The sequence below is a fragment of the Ovis aries genome, chromosome 2, assembly GCF_016772045.2.
Source record: "Ovis aries strain OAR_USU_Benz2616 breed Rambouillet chromosome 2, ARS-UI_Ramb_v3.0, whole genome shotgun sequence".
In the NCBI taxonomy this organism is placed as follows: Eukaryota; Metazoa; Chordata; class Mammalia; order Artiodactyla; family Bovidae; genus Ovis; species Ovis aries.
The window spans coordinates 248,209,319-248,230,649 of record NC_056055.1 but is presented as its reverse complement, the minus strand read 5'-3'; the positions used below and the strand labels follow the sequence as shown (position 1 = coordinate 248,230,649).

Genomic DNA, 21,331 nt, shown 5'->3' with positions numbered 1-21,331 from the left:
TGCTTCTGTCTCTGCCTGATGAAGGCAGGCTGGACCCAGGTTTCAGAGATGGAGACAGACTCACAGCCCCCTGAGGACCCCAGGCTCGCTCCCACCGGTGTCACCATGGGGCTGCTCAGAGGCCCACACCATAGGCTGGTGGCACATCCCCCAGCCCGAGTGTCCCACCCGTCCCTAGTGGCCGGCAGTCAACCCACAGACCGTGGCTCCCTTGTGGGCACGAGAAGAAAGATGCGTCTTGCCCCTGATTCAAAGCCGGGCTCCTGTGCTCCCTAGACTGGCCACGCACGCATTCCTCAACCATGATGAGCGCTGGCTTCCTCATCAATAAACAGGAATGACACGCCGCCTCTGAAAGTGTCCCTGTCACGTCCAAATGCCAAAATACACATGAAGCATCCGTAGGCCAGCAAACGCTGCCTCCCTCCTCCTCTCCACGATGACGGAGGCAGCCTGCAAAGCCTGGAGCAGCCAGTGCCCGTGTTACACCAGACTCGGTCTTGTGCCTTCGCTCACCCGCTCCAAATGAATGGCTGGGGAGGAGTAGCGACAAGCTTCCTACAGTTGCGTGACAGTCCTCCAAGCCCATTGCAAACTCCTCATGGTTTTTGTTCTTTCAGAAAGACCGGGGAGGCTGGCAGGGCAGGCATGATTAGCCTCACTTTTCTAGACATTGACACTGAGACCCAGAAGAAGCAAGAAGGGGCTTTGGTCAAGGTCACACCAGCTGGTAAAGAGCGGGGTTAAGGAGAGATCTTAGATCTGCTCTTGTTTTAAAAATTTCTGTTCTGAAAAGTTTGCCAAGGCACCGTCTGGTTCTCAGGAGCCCACGAGGGCCCCGTTCTAAGGAGAATGGGCCCAGCAGCACCGGGGAGAGCAGCAGCTTCTGATCTCGTGGAGCCTGTGCCCCGGCTGAGCTAATTGCCATGCTCCCTCACACTCACACCGAGCCTGCCTTCCAGAGAGACCCTAAAGTGCTTCTGAGCTCCTCGTACATATTTATATGCCTGCGTGCACGATAAAAATAAACCCACTTCACCCAGCGCTGAAATGCAGCCACTCGCGGTGTGAAATATGGGGCTTATCGAACAGCGGCAAGGAAAGCTCTCTGGAAGAGGCTCCTGTCCCTCCTGACATTGCAAGGGGGCAGCTGAAAGGAGATGGGATTTAATTATCTTGATAAGTAAGCGTTAGATTTGGAAGCAGGGAGACAAGTGGTCCCCAGGCACCCAGGACACCTTCGATCCTCTCTGGGACGGAGAGCTCGTCCTGCCCGAGGAGATAGAACTCTCTAAAGAGCAGTGTGGGCCCCTTCACACACACCCCTGAACCTCACTCCCTGAGAGCCGGCCCGCAGGTCTCATGGGCTTACTCATCTCCTCCTGGGCCCCGTAGTCCACCACGCACTGCTTCTGCCCCTAAGGGAAGGTGTCAGGAGGCTTTGGTGATCTCACATGTCTTGGAACAAGAGCCAGCACCTCTGTCTGGGGTCCCTTCCAGGCAGCCCTCAGTTAAGGCCATCATTCTGGAGGGGCCGGGCATCTTTTCTGGACATTCCAATTTCTCGGTGATGCCTTGACTCTGTTCTGATGGCTGATGCTGAACCTTGCTCTAAATGCCGGGCTCTCTGCATCCCTCTCTCCCTCCTTCCTTCCTTTCCTTCCCCTCCCTGTGCTTTGCCCATCTCACCACCATACTCTTAACCCCTGGGGCAAACACAGAGAAAGCATATAAGGCAGACTCCCAGAACCGACGGTAGCTGAAGCGGAGCCCTGGGGCGTGAGTAAGAGCCAGCCAGCTTGAAGGATGTGCATGGCGCGTGGGGGCAGGGTGAGGCGGAGGGGAATGAACAAGACGGGGAGGCTGGAGGGGCATTTCAGGCAGAGGGAACAGCGTGTATAAAGGCCTAGAGTCAGGAGAGCGCTTACGGGCACAGCGGCCCCAGAGGTGGGTCCAGCGCGGCGCTAAGACCCGCGTCAGCTGTTCCCAGGGCGGTGGCTCTGGTCTTCTGGTCGCTGAGTCAGTGGAGGGTTTTAAGGAGGCCGTCCTGACCAGGCTGTGGTCCCTGGTGTGCCCAGGGGACCTGCAGAGTGGGTGAGCAGGGGCCGTGCTTTACGTGCAAGCTCAGGTCCACGGAGCTGTCCAGGGGACAGTTCTGAGATGCCCCTTCCTTCCGTGAGAGCCTGAAGGGGTGAGGACTGGGGGCACGCAGGAGCTGGGGGCCCGGGGAGCTAAGGAGGAGGCGGGCGGGGGCAGGACCCTGACAGCAAAGAGACCAGGTGGGCAGACGCAGGTGGGCAGCCCTGACGTTGGCATTCAGGCCTCCTGCTGGGGAGCAAAGCCTGCTGACCGTGAGCCCCTTAAGGGCATGAACTCGCTCCTCCTGTTCCCCTGGCACCCAGATCAGCGCCTGATCCAGGGGCGAAGACCTCCTCAACGCCCTTAGAGGAGGTGGGCACCTATCGGAAGCCTTTATTTAGGGGTGGGGCATCTGCTTTGCCCGTGGCACAGGAAGGGAGAGAGAAAGATGAGGAAGGCGGAAGTAGCCTCAGGCCCAGGTGAGACATCACCTGTCAGGGGCCGTGGGGAACTAGCCTGGCCTTCTGCCTCTTAGAAACGGGAACTCCGAAGCCCAGAGAAATCGAATTGTCTCCCTGTAGTATAAGCTGAATTAAGATTTTCCTCAAATGTTTCAAGAATCTAGAAACTCAAGAGAGTAAGCAGACTGCCAGTGAGAGGAGGGAATTGTCAGGCCTCACCAGATGACTGTCGTGATTAACTAGAGCATTTCTATTACAGACACCGCTTTACTCCTGACTGAACAACTGACCTGGCTAGCTGGATCTTCCTTCTTGTTTCCTGGCCCCTCCAGTAACTGTGACTCTGGCTCTGAGCAGAGTGCTCCTGGAGGTGCTAAGGAGCAATGTGAAATGTGCCCAGGGCTTCCATTATGACCTGGGGAGACAAGACACGCAGGTGGACTGACTGAAGGGAGGGTTGCTTCACTGCGTTGCGAAGACTACACACCCCTCAAATAGTCAGCATGCAGTGAGCTGACAATCTTGCTTTGGGTCTCAATTTTCTCGTCTATAGTATTATGGACCCATCACACAATTGTGACTAACTACGGACTTTACGTATATATGTTTGTGACATCATGCCTCACTGTGAATATGCTAAAGCTTAATGGACTCTTGAAATAGGAAGCTGGTTTGTTTTACATAGTGTAGACCCTCACTCCTGAAAGGTTGTAAAAATAGAACAAATCACATATTGGATGTCGCCACCTGTTGTCTCTGGGTGGTATTGCAGTTTGGCGAGGAAAGCAGGACACTTTGCTCTTAAGACCCCAGGCGGGACTTGACGATCATGGAGACAAGAGCCCAAAGCCAGGAATAAACTGACTAATGTTGGAGAGGGCTGTGAAAGATGAGTGAATTACAGGTCCTGCTCACATTGACCTTTTCCTTTGGTTTGTGGTCAGGGCAACTGTCTGATGAGTCCCTTGAGATCATGAGCCTGGAGTCTCAGACCCTGCCCCTCCGCACTGCAAGGTGACGGAAGCTAAGGATGGAAAGAGGGAAACAGAGAGTGGGGTGATGACAGGACCCTGTTGCTTCTTATAGAGGATAACCACTGCGGTTAGTATCTATTGAGTGCTTGCACCATTTGAAACTCTGTCTTGTTTAATCAGTGCGAGAGGTAACTTTCTCCTGCCCCCATCTTGCAGATGAGGAAACGCAAGCACAGGGAGGTGAAGTAATTCGGGTTCTCACGGTAAGTCCTCTCTTCCTTCCTTCTAGCTCTCTTCCTCCCTCGCTCCCTCCCTTCCCTCTCTCCAGCAGTTATTCTCCCGAGTGCTATAGACAGGATTTGGGTCCAGGCAGGCCAACTCCAGAGCTCATGCTTTCCCTCCTGTTCCTGTTACCTTTGTTGCCACCTTCTAACTATGACTAATACCTGTTAGCCCAAGCCTCTTATTTGCAGCGAATCCGATGAGATAGGAGCAAGTGCAAATCTTTCTGACACTTTCTAATCTTGACTCATCCATCCACGCCTCCATCCATGTGCTCACCCACCCATCAACCCTTTCTCTAATCCATCTGTCCGCACACCCACCCACCATCGCCCACCCACCCTTCTTTCCATCTTTCCATCTGTTCCTCCACCCCCATCATCCACCCGCAGTCTACCGGCCCACCCATCCACCTATCCAGCCGATATGCTCACATCCATACATCTGTCCATCAACCATCCATCCATCCTTCTCCCACCCATCCATTCTTCCGTCCACCCAACACTCTCTTGAGCAGCTACTACCCGCCTGGCACACGGAATAAAGAAATAAGTCAGATGTGGCTCTTCTCTCCATGTTGCCTCTTACAGTCTCAGAAATACACAAAGGCAATGTGACCTCAGGTACAGGGCCTCACCTGTCTCTGTCTGTTTCTTTGCCTATTCTATGGGGTGGAAAGCAGAGCCTTCCTCTCAGGGTATTGAAGAGGATTCAGTGAGTCAGTACAAGCAAAACAGTTCACAGAGCGCCTAGTGCGTAGCAAGCACCCAGAGTGCCGTCAGTCGCCAGCGGCTCCTGCTCTTGTCGCGGTCGCCATCATCACCATCATCCCTGTCGCAACTACCGTGACAGCTCGAAGAGGTCAGAAGTCACGTCCACAGTCAGAGCAGCATCTGCCAACCAGCCCATAGTCTACAAAGCTCTTGAAGTGAAATATGCCCAGGTATTTATGCAAAGAGGGCGCTGAAGCCAAACAAATCTGAATTTCAAGTAAATAAAACCAAAAAACTCTGCAGGTTTTCTCGTAGCCTTTGAAGGCTCCTGTGAATTGTAAATTGCCAAGACGCGGAGGATGAACTAAGACGCAGCATTTCTCAAATATTCTGAACCTCTGAACCCGCTTTCAAGGTATCTTTATTACAAACTTGCAAAACACTGGCTAGTGGGACCCAGTTTAGGGGACGCTGGTCTCCAGGGCCAGTCTGCCCATCTGCCCCTCCCCACCCTGACACCAGTCCCCAGGACTTAACTCCCTGTCCTGACTCTTTCACACATCGTCCAGATTCTTTCCCCGGACCTGTGAGGCTGAGTTTCATTCAGCACCCACAGACTTAGAATCCCCCCGGAAAGCCTGCCAGGCTCCCCCTGGGGAAAAACCTGCCGGAGCTGGAGGTGAAGTCCAGGTGGGGCAGAGGTCCATTAAGGACGTAGCTTTGGACTAATTCCAAGCAGCCAACTCTGTATTGATTTGGGTCACTGGTGTTAACATGTCACTTTCAGTTGCTTTTAATTTAAACAAACAATAAAAAAAAAAAAAAAAAACAAACCTTGGTCTTGTCTGGGATGCAGCCTGGGGGATGTTTAATTCCCAGCATGGAGAAGCAGAGGGCAAGATAAGGAGGGGCCAGAGGACAGCATGAGTGAGTGTGTGTGAGTGTGAGTGTGTGTGAGTGCGTGTGTGAGTGCGTGTGTGAGTGTGTGAGTGTGAGTGTGTGTGAGTGCGTGTGTGAGTGTGTGAGTGTGTGTGACTGTGTGTGAGTGTGTGTGAGTGTGCGTGAGTGTGTGTGAGTGTGTGTGAGTGTGTGAGACTGTGTGTGTGAGTGTGAGTGAGGGTGTGAGTGTGTGAGTGTGTGTGTGTGAGTGAGTGAGTGTGTGTGTGACTGTGTGAGTGAGTGTGTGTGTGAGTGTGTGAGTGTTAGAGAGACAGAGACAGGGAGAAAGAGCACGTGTGGCCTCTGGGACAGAGCCAGGGAAAAGCTCACGCTGGATTCCTGTCCTCCAAAACCGACATCCCTCTGCCTTTGTCACTCTGGGTAATTTTACTTCTTTGAGACTCAGTTTACTTATCTGTAAATTGGGCTTAGATCAAGCTGCCAAGGGGGCTGTTATGAGAACTTAACGTCATGAGAAAGGCTTATCAAAAGAGTGGCTTCCAGGTTCTGTGTGTGCCTGTGTGACAGTGTGTGAGTGTGAGTGTGCGCACACATCATGTGTGCCCGTGTGAGTGTGTGTGTGTGAGTGTGTGCACACGTCATGCGTGCCTGTGTGTATCTTAGCCTGGAAGAGTATTCAAGAGCTCTGACTCCGCACTTTGTGTGGGTTCAAATCTGGCCCTGTTACCATGTGGTACTGGGCAAGTTGCTTAGCCTCTCTGTCTCAGTATTCTCTTCTGTGAAATAGGAACAATGATAATACTCACACCATACACTATTGTGAAGATTCATTGAGTTTATACGCATTGTGTGTTTGAATGGTGCTTGGCATAACAGGAGCAATTTCACAAAGGCTTACTACTCTTAGCATTATTATCCAACCCCACAGGATGGCCTACCCCAACCAACAGAGCCCAACCCTTTGGAAGCCAGGCTGTGGGAGGTAATAACAACCCGTATCCTTTCTCTCTCTGGGGACTAAACAAACTAGAGGTCACAGAGGACCCCAGGGCCCCTTTGACCTCTGGGGTTGTTCCCTAGGGTCAGGAGAGGAGAAATTTGCTTTGTGCCGTAGTGCCCTCTGTTGGGAGATCCGAGTTCAGCACCATGGACAGAGGGAGGCTGGGGGCAGACAGCTGTCAGCCACAGGGAGGCCCAGGGCTCCCACTCTGCCGCTGCCCCGGAAGAGGCATGTCCCTGTCCCGCCGTGACTCACGGATCTCGGTGCCAAGACTGCAGAGTGGAGGCCCCGCTGCAGGCAGCCCATTCATTAGGAGAGAGGAGCCGAGAGATGTCAAGTGAATTAAAAGCCTGTGGCTGCCCTGAGTGACTTTTCCCTTGGCTAAGTCACCCTGTGCCCTCCCTCTGCTCATCATGTCTCTCAGTGTTGTGGGTATACCTTCCTCTGGGACAAGAGAATAGCCTCCAAAGCTGTGTTTTGTGAAACAGGAGCTGGAAAAGTGTGTGCCCCCATGAGAGGGTGTACAGAGGTAGCGGTGTTACTATGAACAACTGTCATATGGTAATAAACACGCGCTTCACAGTCGAGCCCCCTTGGGAAAACCAGCTGTGCACCTGGGCGGGATGTCCTTTATCTGAATGTGTGATCGGGGGCGGGGGGCTGTTTATTCTCTGAAAAGGTTCACGGCCACAGAATTCATGCTGGCACTAGTCAGGTGCTGTCACTGTTCAGTAGCTCAGTTGTATCTGACTCTGTGACCCCATGGACTGCAGCACGCCAGGCTTCCCTGTCCTTCACTACCTCCTAGAGTTTGCTCAAACTCATGTCCATTGAATGGGTGATGCCGTCCAACCATCTCATCCTCTGTCGTCCCCTTCTCCTCCTTCCCTCAATCTTTCCCAGCATCAGGGTCTTTTCCAATGAGGCTTTCTCAGGTGCTAGCCCTGTGCTAAGAGCTGAGGAATGGAGTGAATATAACACAGTGCCCTGCCCTCATTCATCCACCCAACAAATATTTGTTGAGGGCCTACTGTGTGCCAGGCACTGGCTAGGAAGACCAATAATTTTAATTATTCCCAGGTGGCGCTGTGGTAAAGAGTCAGCCTGCTGAGGCAGAAGATGCAAGAGACGTTGGTTCCATCTCGGAGTCAGGAAGATCCTAGAGAAATGGCACCCACTCCAGTGTTCTTGCCTGGAAAATTCCATGGACAGAGGAGTCTGGTGGGCTACAGTCCATGGGGTTGCAAAGCCTGAGCAGCTGAGCACACACGGGGTGGTGTTAAAAGAGAGATTCAGAAGGTTGGGGATGAAGAAGGGTTAGCTGAGGTCTCCAATTCCCCACCTGACTCTCCAGCCCAAGGTTTGGCCCTAGGGAGCAACCTCTTTTTGAGGTCACGCCTCCCTTTCTCCTTGCTGGCTTCTCACCAGATGTCATTCGCAGCTGACTGACACCTTTCCAGTGCTCCCTGCGGAGGTCTTTTCCCAGCTGGTATGGACCTGGACTGGGAGGAAGTGTCATCAAGGAGGGTCCTGAAATCGCACAGACCCCTGGCTCTAATGGCAGACAGTAGGGCTTCAGCGAGCACAGTCAGTAAACCTCGCCTCTGCAGGGCTTCGCCTGGCAGACTCTGGCCTGTCCGCTGCACTCAGATTCGCAGCTGGGCCTACAGAGCAGGGGTGCCCATGCAGGGGTCCCTGGCATTTACCTGAAGAGCTCAGACCAACATGGGGGTCTTCCCAGCTGGATGCTGCCCCCCAGCCAGGAAGGCCCTTCCACGGGGGAGCTTAGCGCCTGTGATGGGTCTGGATTCTGTCGGCCTTTTTCTGGGCCAGACTGGGGTGGGGGAGGGGCAGATAGGAGGCTGTCAAGGACTGCACCCCACGGCAGGGCTGGGCAGCCCAGAAAGAAGGTTCAGGGGGAGAGGTGACCTCAAGCTGACCCTCAGCAGCTGGGGCGAGTCAGGACCCAGGTGGGTGGGGGTGAGGGGGAGCAAAGAACAGCCAGGCAAGGGGAGAAGAAAGGGCCTAAGACTCCAGTGTTCAAGCCATATCCAGCCCAATCAGCCTGGCAGCCAATTAGTCTGATTCAAAGAAAAAAAAAAATCCACGTAGGGACAAACGGTAATCAAACACCTATTTATAAGGGTTTATTACGATCATCATTATTACAAGGATCATTCTAAAGCCTGTCAGGTGAATGCATGCTTTCAGATCTTCATAAATGCAAACCCCTCCTTCCCCAGGGGTGGGGGGTGTGGGCTGCAGCCCCAGGAAGTGCCTTGGTAAGGCTTGTAGAGGGCATTTGGAGGGACCAGCTCCCTGCCCTGGGGCATCGATGCACAGGGCTCTACCCTCACTGCACTCCCAACACACCGTCAAAGGGCTGCTAGAGATGGAACTGGCTTCATACCCATTGTCCATCTAGGTACACAGAGTCACGGTTTGGTACGGCAACCTGGCAGAGATAGGGAAGCTGGGGATTCACCACAGAATGCCCGGAGTACAATTCCATGCTGGGAGCTTCCCCATCTAACCTCTCCCCCTACCACTCTGACCTCTCCCAGGACTGGGGACCTCTCCCCTCTCAGGAGACCACAAGGCCCACAACCAGGCCTGAGGCTCAATAGCTGGGGCGTACCCATGTGTGTGCGATAGCATGTGTGCGAGTGCGCACACGTGTGTGCATGTGAGCATGTGTGTGCGTGTACATGTGAGCGCATATGTGTGTGCGTGTGAGCATGTGTGTGTACGCGTGAGCATGTGTGTGCGTGTACATGTGAGCATGTGAGCGCGCGCGCGCGCGTGTGTGTGTGTGTGTGTGTGTGTGTGTGTGTGTGTGTGTGTAGTGGGAGGATAAGGATAGATACAAGTCCCAAACCCCCATCTTCAGGCCCAGGGAGAAGAGAAATCAGGTCTGCCAAAAAGGTGAACCTGGTCTCTGCCAGGAAGAAACACCCTTACCCATTCCTGGCTGGATCCAAGAAAGTGGCTCTTCCCGAAAGGACGGACAAAACGCACCCCAGCCCACGAGCGCCTGGGGGAGGGCAGCCATCCTTCGGGAAGTTTCAGAACACCCGATGCCCCTCACCCTTGCTTAATAGGCGGCGGCGAGACCAGTACCCCGGGCCACACCCTGCCTGCTCGACTCCCCGGACCGATGGCCTCTCTCTCAAGGGGCAGGCGGCCTCCCTCGCCAGCCAAGGGACGAACGCAGGGAGGGTGGCCCGGGATGGGACTCGGTGGAGCAGGATCGGACGGAGCTTGGTCTGGAGGGCAGGGCGCTCAGTCAGCTCGGGGAGGGTTACCGAGCGACCCGGGCTGCGAGCGCCTAGAGTGAGAAGGGGAGCCTGGGGAGGGGGGTGGGCGATCCGGAGGAGGGCAGGAGGGTGGGAGAGTGGGAGCTCGCCTTGTCCCTGCAATAAATCGGCTTAGCGGCCGAGAGCCGAACGGCCCAGAAAGGATTAAAGAGAAGTCTGTATAATACAGCCGAGAGCGCGGCGAGGGGAGGGCAGGAGGGCGGGGGGCGGGGAGAGGGGGAGGGGCGGAGGGCGGGCGCGGGGAGGGGGCGCTCGCGCAGCCGGGAGAGGCGGGCGCCAGGCAGAGAGAGCGCGGTTCGGCTGCAAACTCAGGCGCTGCCGCCCAGCTGACTCCGGGCAGCGCTGGGCACCGCGCACTGCCGGGGAGCCGAGAGCCGCGGCGCGCCCGAGGTCGTCCCGAGAGCAGGGGTCGCGGCGCCCCGCAGAGCCCGAGCCGAGCCCGGCGTCCCGGCGGCCCAGCCGCGGCGGCATGGGGGCGCCCCCGCGGCGCCCCACGCGGCCCGCCACCGTCTCGGCCGGAGGCCGGAGGCAGGAGCGCGCCTGAGCCCATGGCGAGGGCCCCCGCCGCTGCCGCCGCCGCCGCCGCCGCCGCCACCGCCCCGCCAGCGCCGCCAGCTCCCGGGCACCATGCGAGCCGCCCCGAGCCTCCGCGGCTGCGTCTGCCTGCTGCTCGCCGCGATCCTGGACCGGGCGCGCGGTGAGTGCGAGGGCGCCGGCCGGAGCCGGGGCCCGGGGTGCGCGGGGGCGGGCAGCGCGGGAGGACGCGGGCCAGTGGCGCCCCGGGGACGCTTCGGGTCCGAAACCCGCGCTCGGCGCGGGGGCTGCAGAGCTGGTGGGTTTGACGAGGGAGGGCGGACGTCTCCTCTGGAGAGAACGCTCGCGGGTCTGTGCCAGGGTGTGTGCGCGCGTGTGTGTATGAGCGTGTGTCTTTGTGGCGTTCGTGTGAGGGTGTCCGGGAAGGCGCTGTGCGCGGAAAGGGTGCCGAAGTGTATTTGGAGGTGTGAGTGTGTGTGATGGTGTGTGAGCGAGCGAGTGTCTGGAGGGGTGTTTGTGTGTCTATGTCAGTTACACAGAAAAGGTGTGTGTGTGAGAGGAGGAGTGTGAGCCAGTGTTTGGGGGTGTGAGCGGGCGCCCAGCTTCTCGGTGAGGGTGTGAAGTGGGTGAGCCTGTGTCATCGTGAGCCTGTGGGGGAGCGTGTTGAAGGGTGGATGAGTGTGTGAGGTGTGGCGTGGCACGCGTGTCCCAAGTGTACGGGTCTCTCTAGGGATACATGGCAGCGGGTGACTGTATTTCCATGGTGTGTGTGTGGAGGGGGGGTGTTCGGCGAGGCGCGTGTGCAGAGGAGGCGGGATGTGACCCTCGGGCCAGAGTGTACGTTTCTCGGATGTGGAGGTGCAGGCGCGCGGGCCAGGAGTGTGTGAGCGTGCAGTGGAGCGTGTGGATCCAGTGCGGAGGGAGGCACGGACGCGTCCGGGGACGGGGGAGGTGTGTGCCGCGGTGCGTGTGTGTCCCGCGTGGACTTGGTCCCGATCGGGCTAAACCCGTTGGAAGGAGGTTCCCGGAGCGAGTGACCCGTGCTTCCGCGGCTCCAGGGTCCAGGGTTCTCGGAAGCCTCGGGGCCTCCCGGCCGGCGCCGCCACCTGGCGGGTCTAGAGTGCTGCGGCCGCCCAACCTGGCGACCCGGCGCCTTTCGGGCAGAGCCAACGCGTCCGCTCAGAGCCGGCGGGAGCGAGGCTGCACCGGCGGAGAGCGGCGGCCCAGAGACTGGAGGTCCGCTCCCGCGGCTCGCCCCAAGCCTAGTCCCGAACCTGGACGCCCAGAACCAGGGCGTCTGGAGTCACATTCCGGCTCTGCCACGGAGGGGCGGGGGATGCGCGGTGCCCTAAAGTAGCCGTTATGACCGGTGGGTCTCAGCCCCCAGCCCAGCGGGTGATGGATATGGGAGGGTCTGTGCTTTCCCGTGTGCCTTGCACTCCCGGGAGGTGCCAAGCCAGACTGAGAATGCCTGCCAGCAAGGGGTGCGCCCTAAAATAACCCCACCCGCTTCCACCCCGAGGTCCTTATAGAGTGCGTGGTCCGCTGACTGGAGAGACTGCAGGATTTGAGCCTGAATGGTGGTCCTGCTGGCAGAGGAGGGGAAGGGTTGGTGTAAATCAGGAGGAATGCAAGCCCTGTACTTGGTCTGCCTACCCTTGGAACAACAGACTTTCCAAAGTGCATGGAAATCCGCCCCCTCCCCTCCAACTTCGAGGCGATGGCTCCCTCCCTCGGAAGCCTCTGGAGGGAAAGGTTATATGGGGGCTGGGGCGGGGACGGGGTGGTGTCCGGGTGCCAGCGCCACGGGGAGGGCGCTGGGCTTTGTCGAAAGGCACTCGGAGCCTTTACCTGGACACCGCAGGGAGCGGGGGTGGGGTGGGGTGGGGTGGGGGGGGGGGGTGGGGGTGGGGTGGGATTGGTTAGAGGGTGGGGACAGGAGTGGGTCACCCCTTTCCCCAGAATACGCAGAAAGTCTGGTCAGGGGTAAGGATGGCAAGGGTTTAGATGCAGAAGGGTTTAGTGGGGAAAGCCCGTTGCGTCAGGATCCCACCGCGCGAGTTCCCAGAACCTGCGAGCCGCGGTTCTTGGGGTTGCGGAGACCCGAGCTGGTGTCCTGACTCCTCCGCCCCCCGCCCACCTCTGCAGCTGGCAGGAGGCTGGGGCGAGCGCCTCTGGGCGAGCGGAGCCGGCCTGGCCTCTGAGCTCCGCTGCCCAGCGAGAGGGGAGAGCGCCGACCCGAAACGCAGGCGGGCAACTTTCCGAGCGTGGGGCGCGGGCGGAGCCATCCCTTCGCTGCAGCCGAGATGAGAGCGCGCGGGGCGCAATCAGTCCTTGCGTTCCCGGAGTCAGCGCCCGCCCAGGGCGGGGGTACCAGGAGGGTCGGTACACGCTGTAACAGGCCGTCTGGCCGGAGGAGGGCGCCCTTCCTGGACGTGACCGAGAGCCGCGCACCTGGCCCTCGGCAGGGCCGGGCCGCCTGCCACCGCCTGCGTCGGAGGACGGGCGGGCCCGGAGGGTAGGGTCCAGAGCAGGCACCCGGAGACACGCCTGCCCAGCGCGGGGGCGACGGCGGCCACTGCTAGACACGGCCCGTGCACCGGGGCCGGTTCTGCACCGACAGCTCGCGGCGCGCAGGGACTCCACTTTGCAGAGGTGGGTCTGCGCCCCGGGAGGGGAACGCAGCTGGCGGTACACAGGACCGGCCGGGCAGAGGGCTCCTGCCCCTGACCCCCACTCCCCGACGCCTGCCTCTCACACGGATTCTAACCCCTCAGGCCCCGTTTAACCTGGCCTGGGCACTTCTGGGAGGGCAATTCAGCACCCGTGCCCGGGCGCGGGCCCAGGATGCAGAGGGCCCCGGGGACTGGGAGAGCAGGAAGGCTGTTCACGGACCTGCCTCCCCTTTCGGCCGCGGGAAAGTCTCCGCGAAGGGCGGCGGGGGGCAGGCCGAGGCAGGGTGCGCTGGAGGCCCCAAACCTTCCACTTCCGCTGGACGCCCTCCCGCTTCTCTCTCGGCAGCAGCGTGTCAAGCGGTGGGTTGGATGCGGGGGCTGATCGGCTGGGCCGGAGCTGCCGCCGCACCGGGACTGCGGGGGCTGCGCGCACGCAAGCTGGTGTGATGCCTTCGTTTATTTATCCGCTTCACCATCTCCACCCCACGCCCGGCGGGCATCGCCGGGCCGCTGCTCGGCGCTCGGTGCGGGAGTTAAGGGCCGGGCCTGGACTAGGTCGCTCCGCCCCCCTCCCCTGCCGCCCCGCCCCCTCCCCTGCCGCCCCGCCCCCTCCCCTGCCGCCCCGCCCCTCCCCTGCCGCCCCGCCCCTCCCCTGCCGCCCCGCCCCTCCCCTGCCGCCCCGCCCCCTCCCCTGCCGCCCCGCCCCCTCCCCTGCCGCCCCGCCCCCAGCCATAAACCCCACCCCTAAACCCCACCCCTTCCCTTTCAAGATGCAAACTGGAATTTCTCCTGAGAGGCTGAAGGAGTTCTTGCTTTTTAAGTGGAGAGAATGTTTGGCTGGAAGCGACCTCCGAGATCACTTACTGCGGTGGTTCTGAAACGAGTAATTTTTAGCAGGAGAACCCTTTTAGAGTAGGAACTGATTACCGCCCCCTGAAATCCTAATGCCTTGGGCAAGATGGTAAGCGCCAAAGGACCGCGGCCCTGGTGGAAGCAGATAATGAGACCCAGCATCGAGCGATCTTTCCTCAACAGTCCCCTTAAACAATCTTAAGATTGCTGCTCTTCTAATATCAGAGCCGGGTTTCTTTTTTTTTTCAATAGCCAGGATTGCATGGATCAGCCGCTGTGTGGCCGGCACGCACTAGCTGCTTCATGGTGCTCGTGCGCTGCAACATGGGTTTAAGCTCCTCTTCTCACAGATTGGAAACTGAGGCCCAGAATTGCAAAGTTTGTTCGTGACAGGCCGTCAGTGTCTTCCAGGTCCCGCTTGGTCCGGCCCCTGGCTCCCGCTTTCCTTCCACTGTTCCTTGGACAGGGCTGTGGGCAAGGGCTGGCAAGGTGCCAATGGTGCCTTAGATTGGCCTGCCTACCCCAGCTTTTCAGAACATCTGTCTCACACAGACCTGAATCTTGCTGCAGTTGGGGGCTGGGGGAAGATGAAGAGGCTTGTTGAGGTTCCTGGGTTTTAGCAGTCCCGACTTCAAAACCAAACAAGGGCTGAACAAAGAGTAACCTGGTTAGTTCTGTTCACCGGGTGTCCCAGGACCCATGGAGGCGTCTAACCTGGCTTACCGCCCCGTCCACCTCTGCTCCATCCCCAGGCCACTTGAAATTCATTTATTCAGCCCTGACTGTGCCAGCTCTGTGCCATGAGTGCTTTGTCCTTCTTATCTTCGTTAATCCCTGTAACCATCCTGAGAGTTAAGGTTATTTTCCAGATGAGAAAGCTGAGGCTCAGAGAGGTTAAGTGGTTTGTCCGAGGTCACCCAGTCAGTACGTGGCAAGCTGAGATTCAGACCCAGGACTGTCTGTCTCTTTCCCTCGGGGCTCTGCTGCCTCCTGGTGAGAACGGGTCTCAGTCTCTTCCTCAGCTCCAGCCACATGGACAGTTGCCGTGTGTCCAGTGCCCTGTCTGGCTGCCTTTCTCCTTCCCAAGCCCCACTGAAATCAAATTATCCAGTGCGTTCATCTGCCCAGATGGGAGCGGGGACAACCCTCAAAGCCCTTGTCATCATCAGGAGAATGAGTGGGCATCTGTTGTGGGCAGGGTGCATCTGAAAAGAGAAAGACCTATGACCGTGACCGTCGTTCCAGTGGGGTGAGCGGCCAGGCCCGCACCCGTAAAGATAAGAGAGAATCCAAGTGGAAATCTGTTGATACCTGCAGGATGCCAAGTGGACTGACGCCTCCCAGAGGAGGTTTGTGGGGGAAGAGTGATTTCTTTGGGGGTATTAAAGGAAGGCTTCAAAGGGGAGAGAGGACTTGAACTAGACCTTGAAGCAAAGGGAGGAGGTTAATAGGCCAAGGGCTAATGTCCCAGGGAGGGAACCCAGGTGAGCTAAGAGCCAGAGGCAGGATTGTGCCCGGTAGGGCCAGCTCATCTTCAAGGCTGTTACTTCTTGAGTCTAATTGAGGACAGGGAGAAAGAAGACTGATATTACTGGTAGCTTCCATTTATCGCACACCTATTAGATGTTCTTAATGCATTAAATGCCCTCAACAATTCATGAGGCAGTCTCACTAGGCATGTTTTACAGATGAGGACAAGAGCCCCCAGGATACCCGCCCCCCAGCTCCCTCTTGCCATCTCTCTCTCTCTTTCCCTTCCTCTCTTTCCACTTCCTTTTTTCCTTTCTTAAACAATGAATAAGGCTCAAAATCTTTTATAAGGGTAAGAACTGGGAGTTTCAAACCCAGGTCGAAAGCAATCCAAAGACACTGCTGCTTCCAGAAGAGAGGAGAAACTGTTTATATTTTCGTCACAGAACGAGGAATGCAGCAGCCTCTACCCTTCACAAGAGGAGGCAAAGTCCCCCATTTTAAACAATAAATGTCAGTGCAAGTGAAACATGCGACATCGCTTCCTAAGAAGTGTCTGTCCTCAGGATGAAGTTTCTGGGAAGGAACCAGGGGGATGAGACCCTAGAGCCCACCTTTACACTCGCACTGGGGTCACTAGCAGGGTGGGCTCAAGACCTATTGGCCAAGATTCCCTGGATGGGGCAAAGGAGTACCACATGCATGGAGCTAGAGGTGCGCAGAGTAGCAGCCCAAAGGAGCGGGAAGGACGCTGACACCCAGGAAGGGAGCCTGGGGTTTGTGGGTCCACCAGCCATTCCTACACCTCCTGGCAACATACCAGGTTTGCTTTGGGAGAGTATGCGCCCCCCTCTCGTTTGCACGCCATCTTGGTAGGTGGCGCAATCAGCCGTAGCCCCACCAAGGCGAGTCCGTCCGACACATGGTCCCGGGAATCTGGATACTGAGCAGACGAAGAGTGAAAGCCATCGGAAGTTCCCCCTTACCAACAGGAGCCCCCAGGACACTGCACTTCTCCGGTTTCCCAAGGCTAATAATGGCGGGATCTTCCTCCCAGGGGTCATGAGCAGGGTGCTGTGAGCCATGGCGCGCAGAGCTCTTGGCTCGACCCTGTGGGCTCAGGTAACTGTCGTCAGTGTCACCTGTGATTATGCCAGAGGTGCTCTGGCTCTAGCGAAGTGGGCCTCCTGACACCTGCGGCTCCAGCTCGCTCTTGCATTCCATGAATTTCCCCATAATGTTCCAGTAGTTACTTTTTAAAATTTTTTTGGCTTGGGTTATCTGGAGTTGATTTCTGCCCTTTATAAGAAAAGGACCCCACTTGATGCCCTCCCTAGGCATGATAAGCCTTAGAGTTGCTGATTAGCCAGTCTTGGTAACTCCTGGAGGATGGTTCATAGTTTGCTGAATGGGGGTGATCAATTCCCCTACCTGCTCCCTGCCTTCCCCTGGAGTCTTGAGGCATCATCCCCTGCCCACACCCACATGAGTGCAGATAAGACTCAAGACGTAAGTTGTTTCTCCCAGTGGAATGTGGGAGAGGCAGTCTCACTGTGACCCTCCCATCCCCTAACCTAGTAAAAAGTTCTGCAAAAGCAGACACCTGTCCGGTTCTTCTCACTATTGAATCTTCCTCACAAATGCATGATGGATACTTAATAAAGGCTGGTTATGTGGATGAATAAGGCATCTTTGGCCTTTGGACATGTCCTGGTGCTGGGGACGTGGAGAGGGTTTGGGAGTGTTGCTTTCTACAGAAAATATATGCAAAGGCTTATGGCTTATGGAATTCAGGCTGGATTCACAGATGAACTTCCTGTTGGTAAAGTTCTGCTCCTGGAACTGTGTTCTGTCTTTCTTGAAGACTCTCAGATCATCGATGTGACGGAGACTCTGATTCCAGACATCCTGACTCTACCTGAGGTGGTACTTGAGCATTGATGAGATGCTTTGACCCCCATCCTTCCATTCAGATCTCATGTCAGATGTGAAGGAGGCTACTCTTGTGCCCATTGAACCGACCAGGGAAACTGATCCTCAGGGAAATGAAAAGATGGTGGTAGTAAGTGGCTGGACTGGAATCCAGGTTTGTGGCTGCAGGCTCAGCCTTCTTCCCGCCCCAATCCATTGCGGTGCTTCTTTCAACCCGCAGGGGTCTGCAGTGAAACAGGCCAGCTCCCCATGAGCGCATAGGCCCCTAAACTAACCAGAGAGCTTGTACCATGAGCTGGGTGCCGACGTAGCCACTTTGCTGATGTGACTCCTCCATCCTCCACTGCTGTGCACGGGGAGGACGCTGACGGGGCTGTGCTCACACCACATGGGGCCCAGAGCCGCCGTCTCTCCGCCCCATGGACCTGGCCTGCCCAGAGATGTCTTCCCCTCCTCCCCAACTTCCTCCCTTTCCTGGCTCAAAGAGCAGACTCCTGCCCTCAGCCGGTACAGCCCCGACTCCACATAAACCTCCCTCCCAGTCTCTGCTTGCCTGCTTCTTGCCCTCCGCAGCCCTGCCAGCCCCTGACAGCAGGGGCCACCTGTGCGTGCTGACAGCGGCACTTTGGGCAACACGTTGTTTAAACAACTCTCCTCTGGAGCTGGACCTGGTCACAGGCTCGACTCCCTATTGAACAGAGAGCTGTTGAGGGCAGGCATCCCTGTCCCACTGGCTCTGGCGTGAAGCCTGGCTCCAAGCAGATGAGGCTTCAAGATGTGTTGTTAAATGACTCACTGACTCCCCTGAGCCTGGGGTTTGGTCCAGACGCTGAGCCTGGGACCTGTTTCCTGGCCCTGCTCAGCCACCTCTGGAAGTCCCTTCTGGTGTGACAATGTCTGTTGTCCAGCTCTGCCCACCATAGCTCACCCTGACATCATGGCTGGCATCTGGGGGATGAGGCAAACCAAAGGGCTTCCTGTTCCTTCTGGGTTCTCCTTGGTTGGAGGGGTGTTCTTCATTGCTGGCGGGTAGGAGGTTGGGGGAAGGAAGGAAAGAAATGGTAACTGTTATGTGGCAAGCCCCATGCTAGCTATGTGCACACACAGTCATGGGAAATGCTCCCAGAAACTCCCATTTGGGAGTTAACAGTCTCCTATGTTGCAGAAGAGCAATGCAACTTGGAAAGATTATGTGATTTGCCTAAGGCCCCCCTGCAAGTGGGGGGCAGGGCTGGGTTCTCAACCCAGGCATTGATTTACTCATCTCCCCCAAAGCCCAAGTTGATCTTACTGGTAGCTTGAAGCTGACCATGGTGATTTACACCATGGAGATGGGCAAACACTGCCGATTAGTGCTCTCCCCAGCCCAGAGCTGGTTGACAAGCACGTACCAGCATGCCACTGGGCCTGCCTCAGTCCGTCTCTGTATGGTCCAGATACTTTGGCTTCCATCTGCACTGGGTCAAAGCCTAGCTGGCCACTACCTCGCAGAGTACACACTTGGGCAAATCAGTGCCTCTGTAGGTCACGGTGTCCCCATCTTTTGAAGGTAGAGGGTAATGTGGAGATGAATGAAGTGATACACAGAAGCAGGTGTGTGATCAGCCCTCGGTCGTAGGCCTGTCCCTTTCTCCTGGCCCCCAGACTGGAGTCAGATGGCCACGGGGTCACTCTGAGAGGCTCGGGAAGCTCCTATTTTCTCCTTGCTGTTCTGGAAGCTGCCTTTGGAGCCACGTCAAGGGGTCCAGTCACTTCTGTTCATTAAGCAGCTGTCCCAGCCTTGTTCTGGATCAGCAGAGATATCCCCTAAGGAGTTTTGGCTGCTGGAAAACCCCATAGAGCATGGGCTCATTTGAGAATGATAAAAGATCATCTCTAATAAATGGCCGGTACTAGGGTACCAAGAGTAAACCCTTGGAAACTAAGGGGAGTGGCCCAGGAAGGCTCTGCGGGATCGGAACAACCTTAACAGGCAGGGAGGGAACCCCAGGCCAGGTGGGGGGGGGGGCGGAGGCACGTGCAAAGACCTGGAGGAGAGAACGAGTGCCCTGTTGGGCTGGGAGGCTGGGAGGCAGCTGGCCTCGCTTGAGCAGAAGGTGCTTGTTGAGAATCTGGAAATGAGGTTAGAGCTGTTGGCAGAGGCCTGAGAGCTGGAGTGAGGGGTCTGGACTTGAGCCCAGGGGCTATGGGGGGCAGTTGAAGAGAAATGAATGACATTCTCAGAGCAGGACTCTAGGAAGATTAATTTGGCTTTTCTGGGCCACCTGAAGCTGGACATCCTTTGGAATGCCTGTGTGTTGTAAATGATGGCTCTGGGGTACCCAAAGAGACAATGGCCTCGAGGCAGAAATGCCATCGTTTGGACACTGTTCACCCCTCCCAGAGTGTCCACACCTGGCAAGGAGGGAAGACAAGGCCCCTGCCTAGAATGGGACTGTTCCAGCTTGGGCCTGAGCCAAGAGCGGCGGGGGCGGCTTCTCCTGGGGAGAAGCTTCTAGATGCCCAGCAGGCGTGAGCTCTGAGGTCTGGCGTGGGTTCAGATCCTGTCTCCCTCATGCATCCAGTGTGTGAACCCAGAAAGCCTCTCTGTTGCTTCCGGCCTTGACTTCTCCAACTGAACAGGAGGCTCATCCTGGCTGCTTCGCGGGGTGGGGGCTGCTGGGAAGGGGAAGTTTACGTAACTCGGGGAGGATCTGTGTGCAGGGTACCGAGCGCATAGTGGCCACGTGAAGAGTCGTTGCTGCTGTTGTAATGACTGGAACGCCCACAGGTTGAAGAGGAGAAAGCATTTACAAGCCCCAGGGCCCAGGAGGAGGGGTACGTTGTAGGTTTCCCACAGAGTCCTAAACAAGTCCTTGGATTTAGGCAGAGCACCAGGCCAGGAGGGAGCCGGAGAATCAAATGCACTGCCTCCTGTCTCCCATTTTACAGCTGAGGAGACTGAGGCCAGAGAGGACCTCACACTGTGCATGACATGTGTGTGTGTGCGTGTGAGTGCGAATGTGTGTGAGTGTGAATGTGTGTGCGTGTGTGTGATTGCATGTGAGTGTGTGACTGCATGTGTGTGAATGTGTGTGTGTGCACGCACGTGTGTGTGACTGTGTGTGCATGTGTGAATGTGTGTGTGTGAGTGCATGTGTGTGAATGTATGTGTGTGAATGTGTGTGAGTGCGTGTGTGTGTGTGCATGTGTGTGTGTATGTGTGTGTGGGGGTGTGAGTGTATGCGTGTGTGTGAGTGTGTGTTTGTGTGTGTAGGGGGGGTGGGGAGGTAGTGCTGGAAGCCAAGTCTTCTCCCTGGAGGTCCTAGGGGCGATCCTGGGGGCTCAGTTAGGCAGACCCTCCACCTCAGAGTCTTGGGTGGGGGAGCTTGGGGTCCCCAGGCTTGAGTGGGGATCTCGGCAGCGCTCCAGCGGGCGCACCCACCAGCCCCCGACATCACAGGAGCGGCTTGGGGGCCACCAGGGAGAGAGGCAGCTGAGCCGCTGGGCTTTTTTGTTGCTTTGCCAAGCTGTTCCTTCTGCCCTTTTGTCTCTCTCTCTGCAGAGACAGCGCTCCTCCAACGGGGCTGTTTGTCACCAATCACTGGCGCCTCCATTATCCTCCCAGCACCATCTCTTCCTCCTGGCTCCTTAATGCTGCCCCAAAGGAAGGCGTCCATCACCGGCTGCCCTGGCGTCATGCAGGGCTGGGCGGGGGGAGGCAGCCCTGGCAGGGTGGAGACAGAGGCTGGCACGGCCAGAGGGTGGGTGGCATTCGTGTCTCGAGCTGGTGCTCACTGCCCGAGTGTGCAGCTTTTTGTCAAGTGGATATTCAGGCCACACAATAACCCAAGGCCAGGTGCCTGGTTCTACAGAAGCAGGTGACACATTGCTAATTGTCCCCTGGCACCTGATGTCCCAAGCAGGAGCGAGGGAGTGAGGTGAGGGTGGCGGAAGCAACCGCCTCACAAAGGCTTCTTTGTTTGCTCAGGCAGCAGAGAAGTGGGCCTGAGCCCAGCTTGGAGAGGAAAAGGCACCGTCAGAAGGCGAATTCCTAAGGCCTTTGGCCTGACCGTGGAGCCTGGTGGGAGGAGAGGGGCGAGCAACCTGGTGGGGGAGGAATGAGGTTACTCAGCCTCCCAGGTGGCTCAGTGATAGGGACT

At 57.2% G+C, this 21,331-nt stretch overlaps 1 protein-coding gene across 1 annotated transcript in view; it reads left to right on the top strand.

Moving 5' to 3' along the window:
- The first annotated feature begins 10,330 nt into the window (after positions 1 to 10,330).
- The window catches only part of IGSF21 (immunoglobin superfamily member 21), a 273,439-nt gene continuing 262,438 nt past the window's right edge, over positions 10,331 to 21,331 (top strand). Inside the window, exon 1 of the mRNA XM_027965645.3 lies at positions 10,331 to 10,423. Within this exon, the coding sequence (XP_027821446.1) occupies positions 10,354 to 10,423 (70 nt within the window). The 5' untranslated portion in view covers positions 10,331 to 10,353. The remainder of the gene's footprint in view (positions 10,424 to 21,331) is intronic.